General features: G+C 54.9%; 2 protein-coding genes across 2 annotated transcripts in view; one reads left to right on the forward strand and one right to left on the reverse strand.

Moving 5' to 3' along the window:
• RPL36 (ribosomal protein L36) overlaps window positions 1-7,753 on the reverse strand; it is a 459,247-nt gene extending 451,494 nt beyond the window's left edge. The window contains exon 1 of the mRNA XM_050770933.1: window positions 7,749-7,753. The gene's annotated coding sequence lies outside the window, so the exon portion shown is untranslated. The remainder of the gene's footprint in view (window positions 1-7,748) is intronic.
• Window positions 1-18,829, forward strand: part of PTPRS (protein tyrosine phosphatase receptor type S) — a 138,867-nt gene that overhangs the window by 104,921 nt on the left and 15,117 nt on the right. The window contains exons 10-17 of the mRNA XM_050771030.1: window positions 24-168; window positions 7,417-7,722; window positions 9,322-9,515; window positions 9,675-9,701; window positions 13,156-13,273; window positions 15,958-16,566; window positions 17,032-17,129; window positions 17,987-18,240. Of these exons, the coding sequence (XP_050626987.1) occupies window positions 24-168; window positions 7,417-7,722; window positions 9,322-9,515; window positions 9,675-9,701; window positions 13,156-13,273; window positions 15,958-16,566; window positions 17,032-17,129; window positions 17,987-18,240 (1,751 nt within the window). The remainder of the gene's footprint in view (window positions 1-23; window positions 169-7,416; window positions 7,723-9,321; window positions 9,516-9,674; window positions 9,702-13,155; window positions 13,274-15,957; window positions 16,567-17,031; window positions 17,130-17,986; window positions 18,241-18,829) is intronic.

The following is an 18,829-nucleotide window of genomic DNA, read 5'->3' on the forward strand; positions in this document are numbered from 1 at the left end:
GTCCCTCTCTGCCCTGCCCCCAGGTGGGAAGGACCTTCGACCCGACAACTTCCTACGTGGTGGAGGACCTGAAGCCCAACACGGAGTACGCCTTCCGCCTGGCGGCCCGCTCGCCGCAGGGCCTGGGCGCCTTCACTCCCGTGGTGCGGCAGCGCACGCTGCAGTCCAGTAGGTGTCTCGCGGGGCCGCCCTTCTCTGCGGGGGGGACCACGGCCTGGCCGCAGACAGCCCCTTGGCGGATGGACCCAGGCGGGGCCTGCTGCAGTGGGTGGGGGGCGCCTCCGGGCCTGTCTCCGCTTTGCTCCCCGACCTCGGGTCCATCTACCCGTGCTGTGCCTCAGTTTCCCCATCAGCACAGCGAGGGTCTCAGCACAGGGTTGTCTGTGCCCCTGGGCCTGGTGACCCGGGTTGAGACTCGGGGTCAAGGAGAAGTGGCTGATCTTGGCCCTGGTCTAGGAGAGGTTCTGGGGCCACGCCGCCCGCCTTTCTCCTCTTTCCATCCTGGAGTGGGGGGACTGATGGAAGGGCCATGTTGTGCCCATTTCCCAGGCATTTTGAGGGGTACTGTGAGGCTGTGGTCACAGCTTGCACCCCATCATTCTCAGAGACAGCAAAGGACACAGAGACAAACCCACCTTTCCCGTGGGCCTTCCTCCCCCGGGCAGGGAGCCTTGGCTCTCCAGCCCCAGGATGAGGTCCCAGTTCCTGGGGGTGGCGAGGGGGTGGAATCGGAGGTCCTGCCAGGTTTCGTGGGGGCATGCAGGCCCCCACTCGAGGCTCAAATCTCTGGAGTTCTCTGCTGTGCTGGCCCGGCCTCCCTGTTTCGAGCGACTCACCCTTCACCTGGCAGGTGGCTGTGGGTCACTGCCACCCTCTCTCCCTGACTTCTCCAAGCTCGGGGCTGGACAGGCCACGTCTGCCGTCTCCCCACCTCACCCGCCTCCCTGGCTCCGCTCAGCCCAGCTCAGCCCAGCGTGGCCTCCACTGGTGTGGCCTCCACCAGCGTGGTCTCCCTGTCGTGGCCTCCCCCTGCTTCCCCCCTTCCCTCCCCTCACCCAGTCAGTCACGACGTAGCCACCCCAGGCTTTCTTCCGGAATCAGTCACGATGGTCATACCTTCAAGGCCCGCCCCGGGTGTGTGTACACAAGGGCATCTCGGGTCAGTCGAGGGATTAACATCAACTCCAGCTGGGGTATCTGAGCCGCTGGGATTGGGGAGGGTGGGGTGCCTCGGAGACACAACCCCTCCTGCCCCCGTCGGTCCCCTTCCCTCCTTCCTGCTCCCCACAAACCGAGCCGAGCTGAGCACCCGGCGGCTCCAAGGCGTCTGGGCGCGTCTGTGTGAGGTGGAGTCAGTGAGGGTGGCCTGTGGCTTGGGCAGCCACCTGAGACCGGCTGAGGTGTCCTGAAGGTGAGTACACGCTGGTCTCAAGCAGGTTCACAAAAACGACCCACCCTGCGTGCCCCCAACCTGCCCCAGCCGCTCTGGGCTGAACGGACAGTCCATGGCCTGAATTCGGCCCCGGAAATTCTCCCAAACCACGTGCCACCACCATGCCACGCTGCCCACGCACGCACATCCACGTCTCTGCACGTGTGCCTTCCCAAGATGTCACGCAGGTTGGGCCGGATTGTGAAGGACGTGACCTCCGTGGTCACCTAGAAAGCGGCTTCGGCCCAGCCACGCGAACCTCTGGGGCGGCCCAGGACAGGGAGTTGGGGAGAAGGGACTCCCCGCTTCTTGCCCCGAGACGGGTGGGGCCCAGGAGAACCGACAGCAAAGACTCAGGGCCAGGCGTATCCATCCCCCCAGGGACTGCGGGCTCCTTAGGCTGAACACAGGGTAGGTGCAGGTCAGACCACTCAGCCGTGGGTCTCCGCAGACACCGTGCCACCTTCCTGCCTCCAGCCTGGAACCTCAGCGTGTGCACGCTGGGGGCTGGAGCAGGGCTGCGGGGGCCGCTGGCATCCTGAGGCCCACCCAGAGTTCGGTCTGGCCTTGTAGCTCAGCACTCGGCCGTTCCCTCTCGTAAGAAAGTCTTGTAAGTTAGCAGTTGAAGAGTGGAAGGTAGGTAACGAGACTGGGCGTTTTCTGGAAGGAGTCTTTCTTTCTTTTATTATGGTTTTTCTCATCATCATCACCATCACTGTTGTTTCTTATTTTATTATGGTTTCGGTTTTATTTTTTCTCCCCCTTTCTCAGCAAATCCATTCCTTCCGACACATTCCTTGATTGTTTTGTTTTTTTGTTTTTGTTTTTTCCCTGCTCCCTGCCTGATTCCCCCCTGGGCACCTTTGGTTGGTGTGGCTGGTCAAGAAATGGGGAAGGGTTCCCTTTGTCTGGTTTTGGAGAAGGGGCCTCTAATGTTTTGCTTTAAGTGAGGCCAGAGGGTCTCTCTAGTTGAAGTAAGCTGTTGGGGGGGCCTCTGCAGTCTCTGGCAGCCCAGTGTCTTTGAGGACAGGATTCATCTCTGGGTTCCAGATACTAGCAGGATAGTGTCTGTAGTAAGTACTCAGTAAACACGTGCTCAGCCACCAAGCAAACTGCTCTGATGGTGAGGATTTCTAATGCTCTTGCCACAAGCAAGGCCAGTAATCTCTCTGGGCCTCCCTCCAGGAGACGTAGATTCTAAACTCATGGGCACTTGGGAGAATGTGGCTCCCGCCATACCCAACCAGCACAAGGCTGAGGTCTGAGCTCCCAACCTCAAACCAAGCCAGCCTGTGAACCACGGCCAAGTCTGGGTTCCAATCCTGGCTCTGCCACCTCATAACTTCTTGCCCCTGGGCAGGTAGCTTGCTGTTTCTGAGCCTCCGTTTCCTCACCTGTAAAATGGGCTGCACTTCTGGGTTTTCGGCAAGATCGAGAGGTGATATGCAAAATAATGAAAAGCTTCCAGGGTGGGGTCTGGTCACAGTCCGTACACAACCAATGACTGTAGAAAGCCTAACAGACAAAGACTTTGGAATCTGGTTTCCCCACTGTTGACATGGGGTGGCAGGTGGGGAGTGAGAGTTCTGACCACCTGAGGGGTTGTGAGAATTAAATGAGATAGTGCGTGCATTAAATGAGATAATGCATGCAACGTGGGCTTAGGGTGCTGCACCTGCAGTAGGCGTGCAGAGAATGAAGCTTATTGTCACTAATGCCCTCAGCACAGCATCTGGCCATAGTAGGCACGCAACACATAGATACTTACTGATTCATACGCCTTTAACACAGAGTCAGTTCCCCTTAATATGCAGGAACTCTCACTGTAATTTAGCAAAGACCTTAACATACTGCCTGGCACACAGTAGGTGCCCCACTAATGCAGCCGCTGTTTTAATCTACATATGGATTGGCACAGTGCTGGGCACCTAGTTGGCACTCAGTAAATGGAAGCTGTTAGCAGTTTATATCAAGCTTAGCCTAGTGTCAGGCGCACAGTAGGTACTCAAAACATGGGTGGCAACAATTACTGTTCTGCAAACCTCTTGGCACAATGCCTGGCGTACAGTAAGTGCTCAATAAGTGGTACTTGCTATAAAGAGGCAGCCTAAGTGTGAGGCACATAGTAGGTGTTCAGATGGGCACTATTATCACTTTGAAAGGGTGTAGAATAGAGTTGGTTACAGTTTTTACTGAAAACATTCACTTATTTGCAAAGCCCTTGGCACAGTGTGTGCAAATAGTAGGTGCGCAATAAATAAGAACTATTACTATTTTTCTATAAGGTATTTAGTGCAATGCCTGGCACACGGTAGATGCTTAATATGCCAGGTGCTATTACAGTTATGCAATAAAGCCCTTAGCACAATGCTTGGCACACAGTAGGTGCTTAAAAAATGAAAATTATTAACATTGCATAAGGCCCTTAGTAGAGTTGCCTAATACATAGTAGGTGCTTAATGTATGGAAACTTACTGTTTTTCAATAAACCCCAGCACAGTACCTGGCACACAATAGGTGCTTAATATGTGGTGATGACTACTGTTTTCTGATGAAGTCTTTAACACAGTGCCTGGTACACAGTAGGGGCTTAATACATGGGGACTATTAACTTTTCTGATAAAGCCCTTAGCACAGTGCCTGGCACACAGTAGGGGCTTAATATGCAGGGACTACTGTTTTCTGAGAGCCTTTAGCACAGTGCCTGGCACATAGTAGGTGCTGCTTAAATGACAACTGCTGTTTTTCTCTTCAGAGAGCTATTACCATACCCAGTCCATGGTGGAGCTCAATAAATGAGACTCAGTAGTGGATTTAGTGTGGGCTCAGTAGTGGATTTAGTGTGGTGCCAGGTGCATAGTCGGGACTAAACACAGGAGTGCTGTGATCTTTAAAGATTTTGGCACACAGCAGGTGCTCAATATGAGCTATGAAGTCCTGAGCCTGGTACCTGACACCAGTAGGTGTCCAATAAACAGGCACTTTTATTATTATTTGATAAAGCCCTTGACATTCTATCTAGCACACAGTAGGTGCTCAAGACATGGGCATTATTTTTAAGTGAGGCCAATTGGATGGCCCTAGTTGAAGTAAGCCTTTGGGATGGGCTTTAGGTCCCTGGTAGCACAAGTGTTCAGTAAATAAATGCTTTTACTATAAGAAAATTTTTACCATATTTTCCATAAATTATTATGAAGCCCTTGGCACCATGTCTGACCTACAGTAGGTGGCCGTAAATAAGTGCATTTGCTGTTATTGTATGAAGCCCTTGGCATGATGCCTGGCACATGGTAGGTACCTAATGGGGCTTCTATTGCTGTTGCCTGGCACATAGTAAGTGTGACATAGAGTTTTGTTTTTTTTTTGGGGGGGGAGATGGAGTCTTGCTCTGTTGCTCAGGCTGGAGTGCAGTGACACGATCTTCGCTCACTGCAACCTCTGCCTCCTGGGTTCAAGTTATTCTCCTGCCTCAGCCTTCTGAATAGCTTGGATTACAGGCTCCCGCCACCACGCCCAGCTAGTTTTTGTATCTTTAGTAGAGATGGGGTTTCACCATGTTGGCCAGGCTGATTTCGAACTCCTGACCTCCTGATCTACCCACCTCTGATCTACCCACCTGATCTACCCACCTCTGCCTCTCAAAGTGCTGGGATTACAGGCGTGGGCCACTGCGCCCGGCCACGATTCTTTTGCTACTATTCTATGAAGCCCTTGGCACAATGCTTGACACACAGTATAGGTGCCTGATAAGTGGAACTTCTGTTGCTGTTCCCCTTAGCATGATGCGTGGCATGTAGTAGGTACTCAGTAAATAGATGCTCTATTATTTTGTGAAGCCCTTGGTGCTGGCACATAGTAGGTGCCTAATGGCGCTTGTTGCCGTTCCCCTTGGCACAGTGCCTGGAACATAGTAGGAAGTTAATAGATGGAGCTTCTGTTGCTGTTACCTTTGGCATGGTGCGCAGCACATTGTAGGTGTTCAGTAAATAAATGTTTTTACTATTTATTTTGTGAAGCCCTTGGTGCTGGCACATAGTAGGTGCCTAATAAATAGAACTTCTGTTGCTGTTCCCCTTGCCACGGTGCCTGGCACATAGGTGTTCAACATAGATTATTTTGTTATTCTGTGAAGCCCTTAGCACAATGCTTAACACATAGTAGGTGCCTAATAATTGGAGCTTCTGTTGCTCCCCTTGGCATGATGCCTGGCACATAGTAGGTGCTTAGTAAATGGAGCTTCTATTGCTGATCCCCTTGGCATGGTGCCTGGCACTTAGTAGGTGCTTAATAAATGGAGCTTGTTGCTGCTCCCCTTGGCATGGTGCCTAGCACATAGTAGGTGCTTAATAAATGGAGCTTCTGTTGCCACTCCCCTTGGCATGGTGCCTGGCACATAGTAGGTGTTCAGTAGATGCTTTTACTATTTTGTGAAGCCCTTGGTGCTGGCACATAGTAGGTGCCTCATAGAGCTCTGTTGCTGTTCCCCTTGCCATGGTGCCTGGCACATAGGTATTCAACATAGATTATTTTGTTATTCTATGAAGCCCTTAACACAATGCTTGACACATAGTAGGTGCCTAATAATTGGAGCTTCTGTTGCCATTCCCCTTGGCATGGTTCTTGGCACATAGTAGGTGCCTAATAATTGGAGCATGTGTTGCTGCTCCCCTTGGCATGGTGCCTAGCACACAGTAGGTACTTAATGGAGCTTCTGTTGCCGTTCCCCTTGGCATGGCGCCTGGCACATAGTAGGTGTTCAATAAACAGATGCTTTTACTATTTTGTGAAGCCCTTGGTGCTGGCACATAGTAGGTGCCTAAGAGATCTGTTGCTGTTGCCCTTGGCACAGTGCGTGGCACATAGTAGGTGTTTGGCATATAGATTATTTTGCTATCATTCTATGAAGTCCTTAGCACAATGCCTGACACATAGTAGGTGCCTAATAATTGGAGCTTCTATGGCTATTCCCCTTGGCATGGTGCCTGGCACATGGTGCCTAATGAATGGAGCTTCTGTTGCCAGTCCCCTTGGCATGCCTGGCACATAGTAGGTGCTTAATGGAGCTTCTGTTGCCATTCCCCTTGGCATGGTGCCTGGCACATAATAGGTGCCTAGTAAATGGAGCATCTATTGCTATTCCCCTTAGCATGGTGCTTGGCACATAGTAGGTATTCAATAAATAGATGCTTTTACTATTTTCTGAAGCCCTTGGTGCTGGCACATAGTAGGTGCCTAATAGAGCTTCTGTTGCCATTCCCTTTGGCACAGTGCCTGGCACATAGTAGGTGCCTAATGGAGCTTCTGTTGCTGTTCCCCTTGGCACAGTGCCTGGCACATAATAAGCACTTAATAAATGGAGCTTCTATTGCTTTTCCCCTATTGGCACATAGGTGTTCAATAAATAGATGCTTTACTATTATTTTGTGAAGCCCTTGGTGCTGGCACATAGTAGGTACCTAATAAATGGAGCTTCTGTTGCCGTTCCCCTTGGCATGGGGCCTGGCACATAAATGTTCAACAAATAAATGCTTTTACTATTTTCTGAAGCCCTTGGTGCTGGCACATAGTAGGTGCCTAATAAATGGAGCTCCTGTTGCTATCCCCGTTGGCACAATGCCCAGCACATAGTAGGTGCCTAATAAAAAGGGCTTCTATTGCTATTCCCCCATCCAGTTTCTGGCATGGGGACCGTAGCTGTCCAATGCCTAAGACCTACTGTGCACCACGTAGGTGCAGCCTGGTGAGCACAGGGTTCTTGGCCAGCCCTCCCAGCCCCATCCCACCTGCCCGCCCATCCACCCGCCCATCCCACCTTTGGTTGACACCCGCTTCTTTTGGGTTCGACTTCTCTTTGGTTTGGTTCTGTTTTGTTTGTTATCATCTTCTTTTTTATTTTCTCTTTCCCATCTTTTGTTTCCCCGCCCCCCTCCCCACCCATCCCACCTCCCTTCCCCACCCCCCTACGTTCTCCCCCCCTCCAATAGAACCGTCAGCCCCCCCTCAAGACGTTAAATGTGTCAGCGTGCGCTCCACGGCCATTTTGGTAAGTTGGCGCCCGCCGCCGCCGGAAACGCACAACGGGGCCCTGGTGGGCTACAGCGTCCGCTACCGACCGCTGGGCTCAGAGGACCCGGAACCCAAGGAGGTGAACGGCATCCCCCCGACCACCACTCAGATCCTGCTGGAGGCCTTGGAGAAGTGGACCCAGTACCGCATCACAACTGTCGCTCACACAGAGGTGGGACCAGGGCCCGAGAGCTCGCCCGTGGTCGTCCGCACCGACGAGGATGGTAAGTACCTGCCCCAGGCCCGGGACCCCCCGCAGGCCCCAGCCCGGCCCCTGCCTCGAAGCCTTCCATCTGGAAACCTGGGCTGGTGGTCAAAGGGCAGAAGCCTTACTCGGAGGAAGCCGGGAAGCAAGCAGCCTCCCCAAGAAACCCGGGGCTCCTTGACCTTGGAATTGGCGATTCTAGATGTGGGCAGACTTAGCTCTGCAGCGTCTGCTCCCAGAGCCTTGAGCCTGGACAGTTTCGCTGGCTGCCCTCTGTTTTGGTGGAACAGTGGAAACTTTTGGAAATGGGGTGGAGGAAGCAGCAAATAGCACCTGCAATAACCATGGTTAACCAGCTCCCCGGGTGGATAGAGACCAGTTTGTGTAGCATTGGCCAATTTCCGTGGTGTAAATGTTCCTGTCCTGGCCCATTTCAAGTCAGCAAGTTTGAAGCTGGAAAGCAAGGCAGTGGTCCTAGCTTGGAGTCACATGGTCAAAATCTAGATCATGGAGAGAAATGACAGACACCTTTCCCAATAAAATTGCAACTTCTCAGCCAAGCACAGTGGCTCATGCCTGTAACCCCAGCACTCTGAGATGCCAAGGCAGGAGGATCATGAGTCTTGGAGTTTGAGACCAGCCTAGGCAACATAGTGAGACCCCGTTCCTCCAAAAAAATTTTTTTTAAACATAGCCAAGCATGGTGGTCCCAGCTACTCAAGCAGCTGAGGTGGGGGGACTGCTGAGCATAGCAGTCCGAGGCTGCAGTGAGGTATGCTCGTACCCCTGCACTCCAGCCTGGGTGACAGAGTGAGACCCCATCTCTACAAAAAATATTAGCTGAGTATGGTGGCACAGGCCTGTAATTGTAGCTACTTGGGAGGCTGAGGTGGGAGGATCGCTTAAGCCCAGGAGTTCAAGGCTGCAGTGAGCTGTGATCCTGCCAGTGCATTCCAGCCTAGGTGACAGAGTAAGAGAACCTGTCTCAAAGAATTGCAGCCTGTTGGTCCTGGGAACCTGGTTTTTTTTTTTCTGAGTCATTTGCCTGAAACTTTGGTTGGACAGCCCCATTATGTGCTAAGCTCAGAGAAGAAATGAAGCAGCTCTTCTTCATGCCAAACCCTGGGGTGGGTGAAAAAGATACTGAGTGCCAAGTGGGCCACCTGCCTGCTTGGGTATTTAGGAGCATACAGCTGGACTGCCTGGTGCAAATCCTGGCTTTGCCTCTTGCTAAGGCTGTGATCACAGAATCAAATCTCTGGGATTCAGTTTCCCCAAATGTAAAATGAGAATGGCAGGACACCCAATCTTGCAGGGTTATGATGAGGATGGAAGCAGTGTAGGGCGAAGAAGAGGGTGTCTGGAGGCCCTGGGAAGGTGGTTTAGACTCTGGGGGGCAGCCTGGGTCCACGGGGCGCACCCTCAGGGGCCCCTCCCAGGACTGTGGGGGGTATGAAGGAGGCCATGTCCTCCCGCCCGGTGGTGAGCGCTAAGGGCGCCCAGTTATTCACCGGCAGCCACTCGGCATCCTGGAATCGGACAGTGGCACTGCCCGGGGCAGGGCCGGGCGCCCTGGTAACGGTCCCGCCCGCCCCTCCCCTCCCCTCCCGCCCGCCAGTGCCCAGCGCGCCGCCGCGGAAGGTGGAGGCGGAGGCGCTCAACGCCACGGCCATCCGCGTGCTGTGGCGCTCGCCCGCGCCCGGCCGGCAGCACGGCCAGATCCGCGGCTACCAGGTCCACTACGTGCGCATGGAGGGCGCCGAGGCCCGCGGGCCGCCGCGCATCAAGGACGTCATGTTGGCCGATGCCCAGGTGGGCGGGGGGCCGGGGACGGGCTCCGGGCGGGGGCGGGCCCCTGCGCTCCCCTGCGCTCCCCCCACCTTTGCTTCTCTTTCTCCATCTCTTTCTCCATCTCTGGCCTCCCCCGCTCACCTCCCTCCTCTCTCCCCTGCCGCCTCCTCCCGCGCTCAGTGGGAGACGGATGACACGGCCGAATATGTAAGTAGTACCCCTGGCCACCCACCCACTACTGTGCGCTTCCCGCGGGCCGTGCTGTGCTGTGACTCCTGCTCGCCCCTTATTATCAGTAGTAAAACGGTCTCCTCCTCTGGGCCCTCCCGTGCGCCCTTCGCGCCCCCATTACCTCTTGGAGTGCCCAGCCTCGGTGTTTGCCCCAGGGAAATGGGATACTCTGACCACCGTGCGCCCCAGGGTGCAGACCCAAGGGATGGCTGGAGCACCAGGACCTGAGGGTCATCCCTGAACCCTCTCACCCTAATGGCTCCTGACGTTGGCGGGGATCAGGCCTCCTGGGTCCTTCCCCTGCCCTTAGTCGTTCCTCCTGTGAGTATGTCTCCTCTCCTGTTACACCCAGCCCCAGCCTTTAATGACGCTCAATTCAGCCCTATCTGACCTAGAAATGCCTCTCTCTGGACATGCTGTCCTCTTCATTCTGGCCCCCGGGTGATGAGAGGTGTCAGCAGGGCCTGAGTGGGGAAGGATATCTGTGATACCCTGGTTACAACCCCATAGTGCTTTAAACCAGAGAGGAATTGCTGTGTGACTTTGGGCAAGTTGCTGCCTCTCTCTGGGCTATCTCCCTGCCCCGAAAACGGGAGCACCAGCCTCTGCTGAGAACCCCAAGTCTGATATTAAATTGGCACTGGTCCTTTGGCCGGGCGTGGTAGCTCATGCCTGTAATCCCAGCACTTTGGGAGGTCGAGGCAGGTAGATCATCTGAGGTCAGGAGTTCAAGACCAGCTGGGCCAACAGGGCCAAACCCCATCTCTACCAATAATAGAAAACATTAGCCTGGTGTGGTGGTGGGCACCTGTAATTCCACCTACTCAGGAGGCTGAGGCAGGAGAATCATTTGAACCCGGGAGGCGGAGATTGCAGTGAGCCGAAATGGCGCCACTGCAGTCCGGCCTGGTCAACAGAGGGAGATCCTGTCTCTATTTTTTTTTTTTTTTTTTTTGAGATGGAGTCTCACTCTATTACCCAGGCTGGAGTGCAGCGGCGCCATCTCGGCTCACTGCAACCTCCACTTCCTGGGTTCAAGCTGCCCTCCTGCCTCAGCCTCTCAAGTAGCTGGGATTACAGGCACGAGCCACTGGGCCTGGCTGACCCCATCTCTAATAACCAAACAGGCACTGGTCCCACATGCTCCGATGCCTCCCGTCTCTCACCCACACTGGATCTAGAGGGAATGTTCCCACCTGGGCTCCAACCTTGCTCTTCCCGCAGAGACCCTGGGAGGGATGGACTGTGAGGCTCAGGGGCAGGAGACCCTGTTTGTGCATCCCCATCACCCCTCCTTGTCCCCCTGGCCTGGGGCTGCCCTACAGTTCCCAGGCATGCCAGCCTGTGCTAAGGGTTGTGTGCTTGCAGACACGGGAACACATGATGCTGTGAGCATGTGCGTAGGTGTTATACAAGTCCGTGTGCTCAGGAGTGTTCTGTGCTGTCATTCATTGGACAAGTAGTCATTTATTGAGCACCTACTATATGCTAGATGCCGAGGATGTGGTAGTGACAAGAGCTCCTCCTCCCTAACAGTCATACTCTAGTGAGAGAGATGTTAAATCAGAACAAAACACACATTGGCTGGGCGCAGTGGCTCACGCCTGTAATCCCAGCACTTCAGGAGGCTGAGGCAGGCAGATCAGCGGAGGTCAGGAGTTCGAGACCAGCCTGACCAACATGGTGAAACCCTGTCTGTACTAAAAATGCAAAATTAGCCAGGCGTGGTAGCGCGTGCCTGTAATCCCAGCTGCTTGGGAGCCTGAGGCAGGATAATTGCTTGAACCAAGGAGGCAGAGATTGCAGTGAGCCGAGACCATGCCATTGCACTCCACCCTGGGCAACAAGAGCGAAATTCTATCTCAAAAAACAAAAACAAAAACAAACAAACAAAAAAATGGTTACAGCTGTGGTGGGGATGGGGTTTAGATGGTGAGATAAACGTTTAAAAATCAGCTCTCAGCCAGGCACAGTGGCTCGTGCCTGTAATCCCAGCACTTTGGGAGGCAGAGGCAGGTAGGAATTTAAGACCAGCCTGGGCAACATGGCAAGATCCCATCTCTACAAAAAATATAATCATTAGCCAGGCGTGTGGGGGGTGCACGTCTGTATTCCCAGCTACTTGGGAGGCTGAGGCGGGAGGATCGCTTGAGCCCAGGAGGTCGAGGCTGTAGTTAGCTATGATTACACACTGCGCTCCAGCCTGGGCAACACAGTGAGACCCTGTCTCAATAAGAGATAAAAGTAAAAATCAGCTCTCTGGGTGGGCAGAAGGGGGCGGTCCTATTTTGTAGCATTTGACCATTTCCGTGGTGTAAATACTTCCCACCATGTCAATCTCAAGCTGCCTGGGAGGTGCGTAGCTCATCATCGTGTATTTCTACTCTACAGATGCAATAGATGAGATGATCTCAAAGCAGTAACCTTACAGATACCCAAAGAGATAACAGAAACCATATTGCAATAGCTAGAAAGGGTGGGTTTGCTGTATTTATTGCCTTTGCTTTCAATATAACTTAGTTGATTGTAACTTTACACAGTTTATTTATTTTTGAGACAGTCTCGCTCTGTCACCCAGACTGGAGTACAGTGGCACCATGTTGGCTCACTGCAATCTCCGACTCCTGGGTTCAAGTGATCCACCTGCCTCAGCCACCTGAGTAGCTGGGACTACAGGCGCGGGCCACCACGCCTGGCTTTTTTTTTTGTTGTTTTTTAGGTATTTTTAGTAGAGACAAGGTTTCTCCATGTCGGCTACGCTGGTTTCAAACTCCTAACCTCAAGTGATCCTCCTGCCTTGGCCTCCCAAAGTGCTGGAATTACAGGCATCAGCCACTGCGCCCGGCCTTATACAGTTTAACTTTTAATAACAGCTCTGCTTCATAAGTGGCTCACAAAATTCCTGAATATTTAAGCCGTTGGTACAGGACACCTCCAGCACACCAGTGGGTGTAGAGGCAGAGGGGAAGGCCAGTGCCAAAGGGCCTGAGGCAGGCTGTGCCTGGTGCATTGGAGGAACAGCAAGGAGAACCCTTTGTGGGCCACAGGGAAGACTTGGGCTTTGACCCCAAGAGGGGTGGGAGCCATGGAGGGCTGTGGGGAGAGCAGGGACAGACCCTGACTCCAGTGCTCACAGGCGCCCTCTGGCTGCTGTGGGGAGGACAGACTGTCAGGAGTGATGGCGGGAATGAGGGGAGCAGAGCAGAGAGGACCGAGTTGGTCCTGGCAAGTGACAGTGGGCTGGGTTGTTGCATGTACCCTCTGAGCATGGCCATGCCACGTGTCTTGGTCTCTGCATGAGCTTGTGTGCACGTCTCCGCCCATGATCCGGGCCCTGCATCCTCCTTGCTTGATCTCAGCACAGGGAGTGGGGGTGGGCAGGGCTGCTCCCAGCCCCAGCCATGGTGCTGACCCCCAGCCCTGCCCGCAGGAGATGGTCATCACAAACCTGCAGCCTGAGACCGCATACTCCATCACGGTAGCCGCCTACACCATGAAGGGCGATGGCGCTCGCAGCAAACCCAAGGTGGTTGTGACCAAGGGAGCAGGTATGCGACCCACCCGCCCCCCCACTGTCACCAGAGCGTGCCTCCAGAGTCCTTGAGCTCCCAAGGGCGGGCAGAGGGTGCACCAGGCAGTAGGAACAGTGAGACAGGTGTGAGGGCTGGTCAGGCGGGTGTCCAGGGCCCAGCGTGGCCCCCCCACCCCTGCTTCCTTTGTCACTCACTTCCTGTCCCCCACCAGACAGAAACAGTTAACAGCCACCTCTGACCCCTTTGTCCTCTCAGCCTTTACTTGGGCCGTTCCCTCTGCCACAATACCCTTTCTCCTGCTGGTTGGCTCCTCCTCTGCCTTTAGGTCTCAGCTCAAGGTACACCTCCCTTAGAAAGCCTTCCCTGATTGCCTCATCCCACAATCTTGATCCTTCTGGGCCCCCTAGTGCCCTGTGCTTCCGCCATCCGGGCTCTGATCGCCCCGGCTTGGTTGTTATTTCAGGGTGGTACACCTGTCTTCCCCCACACGCACCAGGAAGCCACCTTTCTGTTGGTGGCCCTGACTCAGTTTCCCCTTCTAGCCCCTCCCTTATCCCTTCCATCATCGCCAAGGGGCTGGCTTTTTTTTTTCCAGCCAAAATGGAGCTGAATTAAGAAAAAGAGACTGCTGTGAAGATGTGAGGGGAGGGTACACCGGGCAGAGGGCACGGCCCAGAGAAAGACTCAGGGAGTGGAGCGGAGGGGGCGGACAGAACAAGCTCTGGGTTTTTAGGAGCAATCAGCGGGCTTCTGTGGCTTCCATCCCAGTCCCCACACCTACCCTCTCCTTGGGGACCCTTGTAGCCACACCACTGACTGTGTACCCCACCTTTCAGGCCTCCCAGCTGGACACGGCGCCTGTCCTTGTCCACACTATTCCCTTCGCCCACCTTGTCTGCATCCTCCAGTATCTAGCTCTAATGCCACCTCCTCCAGGCAGCCTCCTGTGATCTCTCCCGCCCTTCTTTTAGCCAGCAGGGCATTTCCCTCCTCTCTCAGGGACATTGTATTAGAGCTGTGTTTCCTAAGCAGAACCCACTGCATACACTGCTCTCCCCATCACCCTAGGTATTCATAGCAGTCCATTAAAGGCCCTGATAAGTCCTGCAGTAGAGAAGTCCATTTTCATGTATACAGCCCAGCTTTCCCCCTTCTTTGCCTGACCCTGTAACCTGTCTCAGCACGAGCAGGGGCGGGATTTTGGATGTCTTTATGTCCCATGGGTATTGGGCAGGTGCCTGAGCAAGGGCCAAATAAACAAGGCAGGAGATTGCTGCCTTATTAATGGAAGGCGGAGGACCTGCTGCAGCACCTATCAATGTTTTCCTTTACTGGGTCTCTGAGTCCTCACTTCCTCACTGTGCCTTATGTGCCCCTAGCCCAGTGCCAGCTCTGCACCTTTACATGGGCCATTCCCGCTTCCTGGAGCACGATTCCCCCAGATCTTCTCGTGGTTCCTCTCTTTCTTCCTTCAAGTCTTTGTTTCTTAAGTGAGGCTTTCTTGAGACCTTTTTTTTTTTAAAGACAGAGTCTTGCTCTGTCACCCAGGCTGGAGTGTAGTGATGCGATCTCGGCTCCGTGCAACCTCCACCTCCCGGGTTCAAGTGATTCTCCTGCCTCAGCCTCCTGAGTAGCTGAGATTACAGGCGTGCACCACCACACCTGGCTAATTTTTGTATTTTTAGTAGAGACCGGGTTTCACCATGTTGGCCAGGCTGGTCTCAAACTCCTGACCTGAAATGACCTGCCCATCTCAGCCTCCCAAAGTGCTGGGATTACTGACAGACATGAGCCACTGCACCCAGCCTTGAGATCCACTTTTAAAAATCACAACCCCAGGCTGGGCGCAGTGGCTCACGCCTGTAATCCCATGACTTTGGAAGGCTGAGGCAGATGGATCACCTGAGGTCAGGAGTTCAAGACCAGCCTGGCCAATATGACGAAACCCTGTCTCTACTAAAAATACAAAATTACCCGGGTGTGGTGGTGCATGCCTATAATCCCAGCTGCTCAGGAGGCTGAGGCAGGAGAATGCTGAATCCAGGAGGCGGAGCTTGTAGTGAGCCAAGATGGGGCTACTGCACTTCAGCCTGGGAGAGAGAGCAAGATTCTGTCTCAAAAAAATAAATAGGCCGGGCGCGGTGGCTCAAGCCTGTAATCCCAGCACTTTGGGAGGCCGAGACGGGTGGATCACGAGGTCAGGAGATCGAGACCATCCTGGCTAACACAGTGAAACCCCGTCTCTACTATAAAATAAAAAAAAACTAGCCAGGCGAGGTGGCGGGCGCCTGTAGTCCCAGCTACTCGGGAGGCTGAGGCAGGAGAATGGCCTGAACCTGGGAGGCGGAGCTTGCAGTGAGCTGAGATCCGGCCACTGCACTCTAGCAAGGGGGACAGAGTGAGACTCCGTCTCAAAAAAATAAATAAATAAATAAATAAATAAATAACCCCATCTGGGTGCAGTGGCCTATAATCCTAGCACTCTGGGAGGCCAAGGCAGGAAGCTCACTTGAGCCTAGGAGTTCGAGGCTGCAGTGAGCCGTGATCTCACCATTGCACTCCAGGCTGGGCGACAGAGCAAGGCCCCCAACTCAAAAAAAATTATTTTAAAGGAAAAGAATTAAAAATACTACCCCACCTTGTGCCCCTGGGCCGGCGGATGGTGCTGGGACCCTGATACCTGCCCCCTATCCCCGCAGTGCTGGGCCGCCCAACCCTGTCGGTGCAGCAGACCCCTGAGGGCAGCCTCCTAGCACGCTGGGAGCCCCCCGCCGGCACCGCGGAGGACCAGGTGCTGGGTTACCGCCTGCAGTTTGGCCGCGAGGACTCCACGCCCCTGGCCACCCTGGAGTTCCCGCCCTCCGAGGACCGCTACACGGCGTCAGGCGTGCACAAGGGGGCCACGTATGTGTTCCGGCTGGCGGCCCGGAGCCGCGGCGGCCTGGGCGAGGAGGCGGCCGAGGTCCTGAGCATCCCAGAGGACACACCCCGTGGCCACCCGCAGATCCTGGAGGCGGCCGGCAACGCCTCGGCCGGGACCGTCCTTCTCCGCTGGCTGCCACCCGTGCCCGCCGAGCGCAACGGGGCCATCGTCAAGTACACGGTGGCCGTGCGAGAGGCCGGCGCCCTGGGCCCTGCCCGAGAGACCGAGCTGCCGGCGGCGGCTGAGCCGGGCGCGGAGAACGCGCTCACGCTGCAGGGCCTGAAGCCCGACACGGCCTATGACCTCCAAGTGCGAGCCCACACGCGCCGGGGCCCTGGCCCCTTCAGCCCCCCCGTCCGCTACCGGACGTTCCTGCGGGACCAAGGTAGGCGCGCGGCGACCCCTGCACCAGAGCCGGACCGGGCCTCGCGCCCACCCCCACCCCAGCCCCCTCCCTCTCCCCTGCCCAGGTAAGTGGTCACTTTTCTGCTTCCTCGTGGTCACTCAAGGCAAGTCCGGACCCCGAGGCTCCGGCGTTGGCAAAGGTGGGACGTGCCTCGGTGGCACCACCGCTCCCCACCGCCCCCTCCCTTGCTCCCCTCCCCCCCTCTTCCTCCTCCTCCACCTTCTCTCTGCAGCTTCTGCAGCCGCGCCGTCTCCCGAAGCAGGGACTTGGGACAGGACAGGGCAGGGCCGGGCCAGGGCCAGGCAGGAAGGCCGTGGGCATGGGCACAGCGGACGACAGGGAGCGCCTGGGCCGCCCCACCCCACCCCGCTTCACGCCGCCAGGTGCCAGGCACTCACGGGGCCTCTCTTCTGCTCTCTCCCTGCTCGGCCACCTCCCTGGCAGTCTCGCCCAAGAACTTCAAGGTGAAAATGATCATGAAGACATCGGTTCTGCTCAGCTGGGAGTTCCCTGACAACTACAACTCGCCCACGCCATACAAGGTGCAACTGCCCAGCCAGCAGGCAGACAGGCAGGCAGGGTCAGGGGTTGTAGTTTGGCAGGGGTTAAGGCTCAGTTTGGAGTTGGTGTGAAGTCAGGGATCAGGGCTCAGTCAGAGATGGGTCTCAGCTAGGATGGAGGCTTAGTCAATACTGGGAATCAGACTTGGGACCCAGCTGGAATTGGGGTTCAGTCAATATTGGGGATCAGTGTTGGGCTCAACCTTTGATTATGGCTTAGCTGGGACTGAGGTTCAGTCTGGGATTAAGATTTAGTCCATATTGGAAATCAGAGTTGGGGCTCAGCCTTAGATCATGGCTCAGCTGGGACTGAAGCATAGTCAAGATTGGGACTCAGAGTTGGTACTTAGCCTGAGGTCGGAGTTTAGTCTGAAGTTGGTGCCAAGTCTGGGATCGGAGGTCAGCCTGGGATTGAGATTCAGTCTGAGATCAGGAATCGGTCTAGGATCAGATCTCAGAGGTAGGTTTCCACCTAGGGTCAGGGCTCAGCTGGAATTCAGGATTAGTCTGGGTTCAGGGTTCAGTGGGATTGGGGCTCAGTCAGGACTGGGGATTCAGCGTGGGATCAGGGCTCAGTCAAAGTGGTTTTCCACCTAGGATCAGGGCTCAGCTGGAATTTAGGCACAATCTGGGATCAGGGTTCAGTGAGGTTGGGGCTCAGTCAGAGTTGGGGACTCAGCCTGGGATCAGGGATCAGTCAATGTTGGATTTCTGCCTAGGGTCAGGGTTCAGTGGGATCAGGGCTCAGTCAGGGTGGGGGACTCAGCCTGGAGCTGGGACTCAATCCATGGGCAGGTGTTGAGCCCACCAGACCCTGCTGAGCTAGCCCTGGTCCACAGATCCAGTACAACGGGCTCACACTGGATGTGGATGGCCGCACCACCAAGAAGCTCATCACACACCTCAAGCCCCACACCTTCTATAACTTTGTGCTGACCAATCGCGGCAGCAGCCTGGGTGGCCTCCAGCAGACAGTCACCGCATGGACCGCCTTCAACCTGCTCAACGGCAAGCCCAGCGTTGCCCCCAAGCCCGACGCCGACGGCTTCATCATGGTGTATCTTCCTGACGGCCAGAGCCCCGTGCCTGTCCAGTATGTTCACCCCCATACTCTGGGTTCCTTGTCACCCCCATCAGCCTGCTATGTGGCTAGGGCAAGCCACGTGCCCTCTCTGTGCCTCAGTTTCCTTGCCTATGAAACACGGACCCTATCGGCCCCAGTTCATGGGGTCGTCCAAGATTCAGTGCTTCTCATGAGCCATTGTCACTAAATGTGCCCTGTGTCTGCTCTTCCATCATTTCCTGATACCCCATATTCCTGACCCTCCATTGGGTAATACTAGGGTCCCTGAAAGGATTTGGTTCTGGGCTTCCCAACTGGTGGGGAGGCAAAGCTGAGAGTCCCCAGTGGGGAGAGGAGCACTCTGCCTCAGAGGCAGAGAAGATTTAAGGGCTACAAGGCTATGTGGGCATTGAAGCTGGGGCTTTGAAGGATGTATAGGAGTTCAATAATGATAATCACATGAAGTAAGCCTTCTAGGCAGAAAGTACAGCATGATCCAAGGCCTGGAGGCCTGAGTCAGCAACTGTGGCATTTGTGGATGGGGCACAGGGGAATAGGCTCATCGTATGAACAGAAGGGAAGACTCAGAGAAACGGCCTCCCCCATTTGCCCCCATGTA

Source organism: Macaca thibetana, chromosome 19 (genome assembly GCF_024542745.1).
Source record: "Macaca thibetana thibetana isolate TM-01 chromosome 19, ASM2454274v1, whole genome shotgun sequence".
NCBI lineage: Eukaryota > Metazoa > Chordata > Mammalia > Primates > Cercopithecidae > Macaca > Macaca thibetana.